The following is a 12,941-nucleotide window of genomic DNA, read 5'->3' as shown; positions in this document are numbered from 1 at the left end:
GTTGAAAGTCATGCGTCCTCCAATACACAACCCAACCAAGCCTCACTGCTTCTTAACACAGCGCACATCCAACCCGTAAGCCAGCCGCACCAATGTGTCAGAGGAAACACCGTGCACCTGGCAACCTTGGTTAGCGCGCACTGTGGCCCCCCACAGGAGTTGCTGGTGCGCGATGAGACAAGGACAACCCTACCAGCCAAGCCCTCCCTAACCCGGATGACGCTAGGCGCGGCCGGTTACGACAAAGCCCGGGCGCGAACCCAGAGTCTCTGATGGCACAGCTGGCGCTGCAATACAGCACCCTTAACCACTGCGCCACCCGGGAGGCTGGGATCTTGTTTTCTGTATAGTTTATTTTGCCTTACAGAACTGTGCGCTTTCGTTTTTGTCGTTATTATCTAGCTTTTGGTGTCATCAATAAAAAGAACGATGTACACCTACCACGCTGTACCTTGGTCCGGTCATTCCACAAATGAGAGCCGTAACAGCATGTGACATTTTCCCCTTTTTGTCTTTAAATCTTCCTGAGAGTGATACAACAGGCTACATATTTCTGCTGCCTTGGTTTAGTGATATCATTGAGCTTCAAAGATTTGGTATTCCTACTATATCACACGTCAATGCTGCAGGACTTTCCACAGATCGTGAAGTGCATTAACAAGGCCTGACAAGAGAGACAGGTGTTTATAACAGCGACACCATTAGGTGTTTGACTCAACACAGTGTTTAGTGAGCTGCTTTATCTGTGTCACCTCAGGTAATACTGGAGCTCAGCTCTGGACAGGTGTGCCACCTTTTGTGTCTGTGGAATTTCCTCGCTTGGGGTCTGGAGGCTATAAAAATGATGCGGTTGGATATTAAAGACTCTTACTTGATTTGTGAACACACAAACACACACACACACACACCCTGTGCAGTGCTCTGATGGTCTAGCTGGTGGTGTCCCTCAGGGTCCATGGTTAACGGCTGGGGGTCAGCCTCAGAGGAAGATGACCGTCACTACTCCAGCCACAGGTCCAGTGTGGGCAGCTCCTCTGACGGGTCCCTCTACACCCAGTGTAGCTTCGCCCAGGCCCTGGTGGCAGCCGCTGACAAGGCAGGCTACCACCTGCAGGGCACCAGCCTGGCCAAGAGAGGTTGGTATATGAGGAGTGGAGCCTCTCCAGCCTGTTCTCTCTGGAACCTCTGTATGACTCAGAAAGAGATGCAGTGATTGATCTACTTCCTGCCATCTGCTGGCTGGTGTTTTCTCCTCTCTACTGCTGTTGGTGGAAAATCTGCATGGCTCTACAATATGTGGCTGAACAAAGGATACAAACCTTGATTCAACTCTAACTTTCCTCCAGCTTTGCACTCTGACTCCTACCAAATTGGGATAGAGGAAAGATTTCTGGGTGAACTCACTGGTGATTTCTTTGCAGGCTTCTAACACTGCCTGTACTTTCTCATTGTCAAAATAATGGAGTGATTTTGAGGATTTCTGGTGACTGATGAACTAACTGAACCTTCCATGGGATCCCGCAAGCTTCCTGCTTGGAAATCAACATTCTCATCCCAGGCATGCTCTTTAACCCGCCTTTCTCCATGTTCCCCGCAGTACCTCCACTAACCCAGTGGCCTCTCTCGCCACTTTTCTCCCTCCTCCTCCAGGTAAAGGGCTGTCACACCGGGCCCGGCCCAGCAGTCCCTTCTCTACAGATGGCAGCATGGTGGGCACACACAGCCTGGGCCACCAGAGGGCTGCCCGGCCCACCCGCAAGCCCCGGGGACAGGGCACCGCGCCCCACAAGAGAGACGCCAGTGCAGACGGTAAGAGAGGGATCCTGGACGGCTTGGTGTTTTAACCAGAACTTTCCCAGAACGTTGTATAAGCGGAGACTTACCTCTGACACAAATTACTCATCATCTATACCAGGGCTCTCCAAACCTGTTCCTGGAGAGATACTGTCCAGTAGGTTTTCACTCCAAACCTGTTCCTGGAGAGATACTGTCCAGTAGGTTTTCACTCCAACCCTGTTTCTAGAGAGCTACTGTCCAGTAGGTTTTCACTCCAACCCTGTTCCTGGAGAGATACTGTCCAGTAGGTTTTCACTCCAACCCTGTTCCTGGAGAGATACTGTCCAGTAGGTTTTCACTCCAACCCTGTTCCTGGACTGTCCTGGTTTTCATCCTGGGAGAGATACTGTCCAGTAGGTTTTCACTCCAACCCTGTTCCTGGAGAGATACTGTCCAGTAGGTTTTCACTCCAACCCTGTTCCTGGAGAGATACTGTCCAGTAGGTTTTCACTCCAACCCTGTTCCTGGAGAGATACTGTCCAGTACCCCTGTTCCTGGAGAGATACTGTCCAGTAGGTTTTCACTCCAACCCTGTTCCTGGAGAGATACTGTCCAGTAGGTTTTCACTCCAACCCTGTTCCTGGAGAGATACTGTCCAGTAGGTTTTCACTCCAACCCTGTTCCTGGAGAGATACTGGATTGGAGTCTACAGGAGGATAGCTCTCCAGTAACAGAATTGAAGCCTACAGGAGGATAGCTCTCCAGTAACAGGGTTGGAGCCTACAGGAGGATAGCTCTCCAGTGAAAGGATTGGAGCCTACAGGAGGATAGCTCTCCAGTAACAGGGTTGGAGCCTACAGGAGGATAGCTCTCCAGTGACAGGATTGGAGCCTACAGGAGGATAGTTCTCCAGTGACAGGGTTGGAGAGCCCTGATCTATAAGGACTTGGACAATAATACAATTACTGATTAATACTGATTGACTGATTACTGATATATCACCAGACTGTTACCATGTTGTTAACCACATCACCCCTCCCTCCCAGACCTACCTCCTCCCCCTGACCCCCCGCCCATCCAGGGACCAGGGCCTATCCATGGAGCCCGTAGTGTAGGCGGTGTGTGCCCCCCAACCGAGAAGAAGGCCACGTCCCTGGAGCGCCAGCCCATGTGTGGCCCCCCCATGCCCCTGTCTGGGCTGGAGGAGATGAAGAGCTGCATGGACAGACAGACACGCACCTCTCTGGAACGGCACCGCCAGGCCCAGGACAGACTAGCATCCATGGACCGAGGAGACGACCCACGCAGGGGACACAAAACAGGTACTGGACTGGAGGGTAAAAGCAAGTGAAAATGCCAGCACGCTGTCTGAAAGGCTCGACCCAATCCAAACATTCCATTCATTGCACGTGTTTTGCAGATGCAAATTTCTTGTTTCCTGCAATTGTGGCAGTGTGTTGGATGTGAACGAACATTACTTTAGAACAATAACTCATATTCCGCACCACAGTATGGAGCCAGTAGATATGTGGTTAGGTCAGCAGCCATTGCTGTACAGAGAGAGATCCAGAGCCCTCAACTGTGTGACAGCAGGGTCCTGATGGCCGCGGTGCCTTGGCAGACCAGAGCCTTTACTAAACCCTGGTGTTCAATCTCCTGCTGAGAGGAGACTGAGCTCCCATGAACAGATTGCACTGTCTGCCACTTGTACGCACGCACGCACGCACGCACGCACGCACACACACACACACACACACACACACACACACACACACACACACACACACACACACACACACACACACACACACACACACACACACACACACACACACACACACACACACACACACACACACACACACACACAGCCTGTAGGCATCGCCAATGGTGTCCGGCTCCAGCCCAGTCCAGGCAGAAGGCTCTAGCCAGACAGATGCAGTCTAATCACCCCAGCTTTCTCCTCTCAGACAAACAGCGGCCACTCCACCACTCCACCCATCTGTCTGTGTGTGGAGTCATTAGACCTCACCATGCTGTGTTCCTGTCCTGTCTGTGCCAGGACAGACAGAGCAACAGACAGAGAGGCAGACAGAGAGGCAGACAGAGAGCCAGACAGAGAGACAGACAGACAGACCCGGAGATACAGAGAACTATCACATTTATCAGATTCTTCTTCAGAAGACAATAAAAAGTGCTCTCCAAGTTGACTGATACACAGCAGAGTTCAGAAGGCTCTCCAAGTTGACTGATACACAGCAGAGTTCAGAAGGCTCTCCAAGTTGACTGATACACAGCAGAGTTCAGAAGGCCCTCCAAGTTGACTGATACACAGCAGAGTTCAGAAGGCCCTCCAAGTTGACTGATACACAGCAGAGTTCAGAAGGCCCTCCAAGTTGACTGATACACAGCAGAGTTCAGAAGGCTCTCCAAGTTGACTGATACACAGCAGAGTTCAGAAGGCCCTCCAAGTTGACTGATACACAGCAGAGTTCAGAAGGCCCTCCAAGTTGACTGATACACAGCAGAGTTCAGAAGGCTCTCCAAGTTGACTGATACACAGCAGAGTTCAGAAGGCTCTCCAAGTTGACTGATACACAGCAGAGTTCAGAAGGCTCTCCATGTTGACTGATACACAGCAGAGTTCAGAAGGCTCTCCAAGTTGACTGATACACAGCAGAGTTCAGAAGGCTCTCCAAGTTGACTGATACACAGCAGAGTTCAGAAGGCTCTCCAAGTTGACTGATACACAGCAGAGTTCAGAAGGCCCTCCAAGTTGACTGATACACAGCAGAGTTCAGAAGGCCCTCCAAGTTGACTGATACACAGCAGAGTTCAGAAGGCTCTCCAAGTTGACTGATACACAGCAGAGTTCAGAAGGCTCTCCATGTTGACTGATACACAGCAGAGTTCAGAAGGCTCTCCAAGTTGACTGATACACAGAAGGTGCCAAAGCATGTCAGTGCTAAAATATACTGATCTGCAGCAGGGGGTACCACCGCAGGTCAACACTACAATATACTGACCTGGAGCAGGGGGTGTCACAGCAGGTCAACACTACAATATACTGATCTGCAGCAGGGGGTACCACAGCAGGTCAACACTACAATATACTGATCTGCAGCAGGGGGTACCACAGCAGGTCAACACTACAATATACTGAGCTGCAGCAGGGGGTGTCACAGCAGGTCAACACTACAATATACTGATCTGCAGCAGGGGGTGCCACCGCAGCAGATCTGCAGCAGGGGTGCTACCGCAGGTCACTACAATATACTGATCTGCAGCAGGGGGTGCCACCGCAGGTCAACACTACAATATACTGACCTGCAGCAGGGGGTGTCACTGCAGGTCAACACTACAATATTCAGATCTGCAGCAGGGGTGCCACAGCAGGTCAACACTACAATATACTGATCTGCAGCAGGGGGTGTCCACAGCAGGTCAACACTACAATATACTGATCTGCAGCAGGGGGTGCCACAGCAGGTCAACACTACAATATACTGATCTGCAGCAGGGGTGTCACAGCAGGTCAACACTACAATATACTGATCTGCAGCAGGGGGTACCACAGCAGGTCAACACTACAATATACTGATCTGCAGCAGGGGGTGTCACAGCAGGTCAACACTACAATATACTGATCTGCAGCAGGGGGTACCACAGCAGGTCAACACTACAATATACTGAGCTGCAGCAGGGGGTGTCACAGCAGGTCAACACTACAATATACTGATCTGCAGCAGGGGGTGCCACCGCAGGTCAACACTACAATATATTGATCTGCAGCAGGGGGTGCTACCGCAGGTCAACACTACAATATACTGATCTGCAGCAGGGGGTGCCACCGCAGGTCAACACTACAATATACTGACCTGCAGCAGGGGGTGTCACTGCAGGTCAACACTACAATATTCAGATCTGCAGCAGGGGGTGCCACAGCAGGTCAACACTACAATATACTGATCTGCAGCAGGGGGTACCACAGCAGGTCAACACTACAATATACTGATCTGCAGCAGGGGGTGCCACAGCAGGTCAACACTACAATATACTGATCTGCAGCAGGGGGTGTCACAGCAGGTCAACACTACAATATACTGATCTGCAGCAGGGGGTACCACAGCAGGTCAACACTACAATATACTGATCTGCAGCAGGGGGTGTCACAGCAGGTCAAAACTACAATATACTGACCTGCAGCAGGGGGTACCACAGCAGGTCAACACTACAATATACAGATCTGCAGCAGGGGGTGCCACAGCAGGTCAACACTACAATATACTGATCTGCAGCAAGGGGTACCACAGCAGGTCAACACTACAATATACTGATCTGCAGCAGGGGGTACCACAGCAGGTCAACACTACAAAATACTGATCTGCAGCAGGGGGTGTCACAGCAGGTCAACACTACAATATACTGACCTGCAGCACGGGGTACCACAGCAGGTCAACACTACAATATACTGATCTGCAGCAAGGGGTGCCACAGCAGGTCAACACTACAATATACTGATCAAGGTCAACACTACAATATACTGATTTGCAGCAGGGGGTGTCACAGCAGGTCAACACTACAATATACTGATCTGCAGCAGGGGTGTCACAGCAGGTGCAGCAGGGGTGCCAGGGGGTACACAGCAGGTCAACACTACAATATACTGATTTGCAGCAGGGGGTGTCACAGCAGGTCAACACTACAATATACTGATCTGCAGCAGGGGGTGCCACAGCAGGTCAACACTACAATATACTGATTTGCAGCAGGGGGTACCACAGCAGACACTAACAACTCTGTAGTTGCCTTTCCCCTCTTCATAAGGGCGTTAGCTGGGGGACCCATGTGTGAGCCCACACTGCCCACTGGCACCAACACACTGCAGATGTCATTAGGAGGGAGGTCTGCCAACGGGCTTTCTGTCTCACTATAGTTCCTTCTGCAACCACCACCACCCAGCCAATCCACCTACGTCTGCCCAAACTTACCTCGCCCCCCAAAATGAACCGACAAACAGCCATGTTGTTAAACACTTTTGTTGTCCCTCCCCATGTCGTTTCTGTAAATGAGATGCATTTTCCTCGACCTCTGTCCCACAGGAGCCCTTTTTCCTCTTGCCAGGCCGTCATTTTAAATAACAATTTGTTCTTAGTTGACCTGCCTGGTAAAATAAAGGTTAATATAATTTAAAATAAATAAAACACTCTCAACTGCAGTCAGGGTTAATAGTAACAATCTGAATGTTTCCCTCTGTGTGTTTGTCCAGAAGAGGGGTGCCTGCCCCCCTACAATAAACCCTCGTTCCCCTCCCCTGGGGGCCACAGCTCCTCTGGGACAGCCTCCTCCAAGGGCTCCACGGGGCCACGCAAGGGAGAGGGACCTCGAGGGCCACACCAACGGACTGCCACAGACCTCAATGACTTCCTGGGGACCAACGGACAGGGACAGTACTCAGGCGAGTTATGTAAGTATCACACCATTTTGTCTACTGTCTTATCACAAGAAGGAATTTTGATGTCATAGGCAACTATATTGATTATATTGACTATATTGATTATGCGTTCGTAAATTCAATCGGGAGTGCCAGAGTACGCTCAAAGTGCCCTCTGGTCATTGGTAAATTCAGAGCGCTGTCAGATTGTCCGTTTGTAAAATCAGAGTGTTCAGAGAGCACACTGAATGCTCTGGCTGAGGAGTAGGGTTGATCCGAGCGTTCTGACCTCACAACGGCAGTCAAGCACCCAAGCTAACTGGCTAATGTTGGCTATTTTGCTAGCTACTTCCAGACGCAAATGAGAGAACACCTCACTCTGAACATTTTACTTCCCCTAGCAGGTCTGGTTAGGCTGTTTTCATATTATCCAGGGCGTTGGTGACGGTAACTGCAGCTGGCAACAATTTAATTTTAAAAATGTTGCCAACGTTTACTGATACCGGTCATAATCAACAGGTGTTGAGCATTTGGAAGTTATTCAAATCAAATCAAATCAAATGTTATTTGTCACATGTGCAGAATTACAACTTACTTACAAGCCCAACAATGCTTTAAAAAGTTAAGAAAAAAATGGTAAAAAATAGAAAATAAAAGTAGCATGTAATTTAACAGTAGCAGTAAAATAACAAGTGAGGCTATATACATATGTACCAGTACAGAGTCAATGTGCAGGGGCACCGGTTACCTGAGGTAATTGAGGTAATATGTACATGTCGGGAGAGTTAAAGTGACTATGCATAGATTATAAACAGAGAGTAGCAGCAGCATAAAATAAGGGTCTGATTAGCTGTTCATGAGCCTTATGGCTTGGGTGTAGAAGCTGTACAGAATCCTTTTGGAACTAGACTTGGCGCTCCAATACCGCTTGCCGTGCGGTAACAGAGAGAACAGTATATGACCATGGTGGCTGGAGTCTGACAATTTTTTGAGCCTTCCTCTGACACCACCTGATATAGAGGTCCTGGATGACAGGAAGCTTGGCCCCAGTGATGTACTGGGCCGTACGCACTACCCTCTATAGTGCCTTGAAGTCGGAGTCCAAACAGTTGCCTTACCAGGCAGTGATGCAAACCGTCAGGATGCACTCGATGTTACAGCTGTAGAACCTTTTGAGGATCTGAGGACCCCAACCAAATCTTTTCAGTCTCCTGAGGGGGAATAGGTTTTGTCGTGCCCTCTTCACAACGGTCTTAGTGTGTTTGGACCATGATAGTTTGTTGGTGATGTGGACACCAACAGGCTCTCCACCTGTTCCACTACAGCCCCGTCGCTGAGAATGGGGGCGTGCTCAATACTCCTTTTCCTGTTGTCCACAATCATCTCCTTTGTTTTGATCACATTGAGGTAGAGATGGTTGCCCTGGCACCACCAACCAGGTCTCTGACCTCCTCCCTGTGCTCTGACACACTCAGACTAGAGTGCTCTGAAATCGGAGTAGATAGCAAGAGTAAATGTATGACGCACCCTAAATGTATATCATTTTGGCAAAGATTTAGCTATGTCTTGACATTGCTGTTCTCTCTGTCTCTCTCACAGAGTGACCTGCCTGAAGTAGTATCTGAACTGAACTGGAGTAAGCCTCGTTGTCCTCATCAGAATCACGCCTCGCCTGTTGGTGCAATGAACTTTGTCCTTGTTTGTGTATGACCAGAGGAGAGGAGCAGGAAGATGACGATGATGACCACCATAACAGAACTGTACATGTGCTGTATGAACACAGACATACATACTGTACATCCCACTATGTTGTTGTCCTCAAGAAAATGATTTCCCACCTTCCACCTTCATTTTTTTCAGTCAGAAAAGAGCAAGTTAACAAAATAATGAAAACACCTTTATGAGAAAACACATTTTCAAAGTAACTGTCCTTGGGGGAAAAGTGCATCTTGTTTCCTGTAAATAGATGATTTACCTTGTTGTTGCATCGCTATGCAAGCCGACTTCAGTTTGAGCTTCTTCATTCCATACTGTTGGTTATATCTAGTCATTTGTATTATACGTGAATTGATAGGCTGGTGTGCCATAAAATAATTGTTTTTACGACCCATCATTTGTTAATACCTATCATTGATTAATTATTATCATTATTATTATTAATTATTATTGTTTTTTTGCACTGCGATTTTTGGTGATAAGCACAAAAGCATAGCTCCTACTGACAGGAAGTACCGGAAGAACATGTGAAGAGGAGTTTCTCTAGAAAGATGAGAAAATATATACTAATGTACAGAGAGATATTAAAGAGTAAGAGGTTGCTTATGGACAGCAACTAAATGGATACCCATTCCCAAGTTAGGGCTCATCAGAAAGCAGATGTCTTTTGTTCTTGTGTCTTTGAGGTTGGGGGCAGAGAAGAGGCAGAGTAGAGACAGAGAGAGGTGTTAATGGTTAGCGCATTGGGCCAGTAACTGAACGGTCACTGAACGGTTGCTTGATCGAATCCCAGAGTTGATAAGGTAACAGTTAACCCACTGTTCCTTGGCCGTCATTGTGAGTAAGAATTTGATCTTAACCGACTTGCCTTGTTCTATAAAGCTTACATTTTTTTATTTTTTTTATTAGTTGATTATTGGGTTAACGTCATCTGATTCTATTGCAATTGTATAGTCCTACAAATGGACTGCTATAGACTTGTTAGAGCTGGCAGTTGTGAGGTAGTCCAGGCATTGTCTTGTTTTCAGAACATAACACAGCCACATTACAATGAACGTCTAGCTGGGCCCTCATCTTCATGCCAGTGTTTACAATTTATTTGATCTTCATCTCATCTTCTTTGATTCTATCTTCATTGAATTCTAGAGTTTTTGTTTTCATCTGAAGATCATTTGTATAATGCGTCGAGCAATATGGACAAAGTGAACATCTAGAATCTAGTCACTGAAACCATAGAGTAGCACTTAGAATACACTATGAGGAGCCTCAAAGCCATAGTTCAATAGGTGTAATCTATATTATAAACTGGGTGTTTGCGAGCCCTTAATGCTGATTGGCTGAAAGCCGTGGTATATCAGACCGTATACCACAGGTATGACATAACATTTATTTCTACTGCTTTAATTACATTGGTAACCAGTTTATAATAGCAATAAGGCACCTCGGGGGTTTGTGGTATATGGCCAATATACCACGGCTATGGGCTGAATCGAGGCACTCCGCGAACAGCACTTAGACATGGTACATTGGTCATATACCACAAACCCCGAGGTGCCTTATTGCTTAAATCTAAAACTGACATACGACTTGCTTCCTTTTAATCATCCCACTGTTAACTCTGGATTGGTCGAACCCAGTTGTAGTAAGAACAAACAGTAATATTGATGCTATAGCCACTCCATTGCCAGGAAAGAGGCTTTAGAATAGGTTCTTCTTTTGTCTCGAGAGTCAAATGTTTCATTTGTCATCCATTTTAACTTTATTTTGCTTAATTTAGAGCACGTAATTTATTGTTTACCTTTATTTAACTAGGCAAATCAGTTAATAACAAATTCTTATTTTCAATGACAACCTATGAACAGTGGGTTAACTGCCTGTTCAGGGGTAGAATGACAGATTGGTACCTTGTCAGCTCAGGATTTGAACTTGCCACCTTTCAGTTACTAGTCCAACACTCTAACCACTAGGCTACCGTGCGGCCAACATACTTGGTTAAGAGCGTTGTCCAGTAACTGAACTTTTGCTGGATCGAATCCCCAAGCCAACTTGGTGAAAAATCTGTCAGCACTTAACCCTAATTGCTTCCGTATGGCGCTCTGGATAAGAACTTCTGCTAAATTACTCAAATAGAAATGTCAAATGTACTCCACATCCATGGCATCCCATGAAAAACATCACAATGGCCTGCTTCTGCCTCAACTGTTGTGTATCTGTTTCAGTCGGAGCACTGCAGTCCCTGCCTTGAAGTATGGTACTATGTTATAATTAGCACACAGTAGAACATTAACTAGACTCCCTATTGGGACTCCAATTCCCAGAATGCATTAGGTAGTGAAGCAGAAGGCAGGTACAGTCAGAATGGAGAAGAGCCACCTGCAGTAGGAGATCACACTGCCTCTGTCTCTACATCATATAGCACTACTTTCTATCTGTCTGTCACAACACGTTTTCCTTCTGCCGCATGGAACTATTCAGCCTCAGATGTTCAATTTGTATCTTCTCAAACAATGTTCTTATCATTTTTTTAATGCCTGTTTCTTTGTATGCCTTTTATGGACTCAAAAAGGTTGCTTAACGATGTGTTCGATATCAACGTTCAGGATTTTACCGGTAAAATGTTTATTTTGTCTTCTTTTGTACTGCTTAATGTCGATAAAAGGAGAGTTGGAAAGCAAACGGAAGGCTTTGCCAGATATACTGTTGTACTGTTGTGTTCATGTCACTGTCATTTCATATCATCAACCTAGTGGCCAGTGTTCTGGAAATGAGGTGCAAGGAGTGTCTCAGGTTATTTTACTGTACATTCTGGCCGTGTTCATGTATGTGTGTAGATATTCATATGCATCTTCACTCGGTCATTTCATTCCAGTTTCATTGCTGAAAGATATCCCTCTTTTATGTCCGATGCTGTCCTGTTTCATTTCTTTTCGCCAGTGGTTTTAATTCCACGTTTAACGTGCTGGTCCATCCACCTTAAGACAAGATGTCAGGAACAGAACATACCAAATTAATATTGATACTTCTAATGTGTTTTTGTGTCTTTTTAATAATCATGGTTTTCTTTTAAATCACAGTGTTGTTGTTTTTTATTTATTAAAATGATAATAAAAAGGTATATTGTGAAATATGCATAAAGATTTGTGGAATATAAAATGTTTTGTTTTTTGTAAGCTTTGCTGTCGGAGAAGGCCAGGGATGGGCGACTCCAGTCCTCAGGGGCCAGAGTGCTGTTACACATTGTCCCCATCCCTAGCAAACACAGCTGATTAAACTAATTGCATTCTTAACTGAAGATCATGATTAGTTGATTATTGGAGTCAGGTGAGTTAGCTGGGGCAAAAATGTGGCATCAATAAGGCCCACCGAGGACTGAAATTGCCCATCCCTGAGCTAGGCCATAAGGACTTGATTGACTCTCCAGGTTCACAGCAAGTTGCAAAGCTGAGTCATTAGTTGTCAGAGACAATGGAGTCACTGGGTCCTGCATGTTAACAACTCTGCTCCGTCTCATTTTAAAACGAAAGAAACTCAAACTTTTTCCAAACACAAACAGCGATATGCTCCTCATTTGCTTGACAAGACAATAGATACAGGTGTATTTTTTGGAAGGTTGGAAAGTACTTTGGCTTTCCGTCTCTTTGGTTCCTTTTCTCAGTATTGTTGGATCTGTGTGTTCGTCTTTTTGCAACAAAAAAAGAGGATTAAAAAAAGAGAAAAAGAGCAAGTTGTTGGGTGAAGTCTTTCTGTACAGTGTCGGGCAAGGTGATGCCATCTCTCCAATGCCATTTCTACATTCTGTACAACCTTCTGTATTCCCTTGCATGTCCTTGTCCAAGAAGAGGAAAATAGTGGAGCAAGAAATTCAACTTTTACTCATTCCCATGTCCTGTAAGAATCAATCCAAGTTATTTTCTTTCCTTGTGCCTGGATCACTATCAACAAATAAAATATTTTTGAAAAATGTGAACCCTTGTCTTTCGCTCCGTTGATTGACAAGGTGTTTTACACAATATCA

At 46.4% G+C, this 12,941-nt stretch overlaps 1 protein-coding gene across 1 annotated transcript in view; it reads left to right on the top strand.

Moving 5' to 3' along the window:
- Positions 1-12,051, top strand: part of robo2 (roundabout, axon guidance receptor, homolog 2 (Drosophila)) — a 428,769-nt gene extending 416,718 nt beyond the window's left edge. The window contains exons 26-30 of the mRNA XM_064985273.1: positions 951-1,136; positions 1,651-1,809; positions 2,823-3,098; positions 7,046-7,243; positions 8,810-12,051. Of these exons, the coding sequence (XP_064841345.1) occupies positions 951-1,136; positions 1,651-1,809; positions 2,823-3,098; positions 7,046-7,243; positions 8,810-8,811 (821 nt within the window). The 3' untranslated portion in view covers positions 8,812-12,051. The remainder of the gene's footprint in view (positions 1-950; positions 1,137-1,650; positions 1,810-2,822; positions 3,099-7,045; positions 7,244-8,809) is intronic.
- Positions 12,052-12,941: the final 890 nt, after the last annotated feature.

Source organism: Oncorhynchus masou, chromosome 13 (genome assembly GCF_036934945.1).
Source record: "Oncorhynchus masou masou isolate Uvic2021 chromosome 13, UVic_Omas_1.1, whole genome shotgun sequence".
NCBI lineage: Eukaryota > Metazoa > Chordata > Actinopteri > Salmoniformes > Salmonidae > Oncorhynchus > Oncorhynchus masou.
Note: the sequence above shows the minus strand (reverse complement) of the source record. Positions and strands in the feature narration are given on the sequence as shown.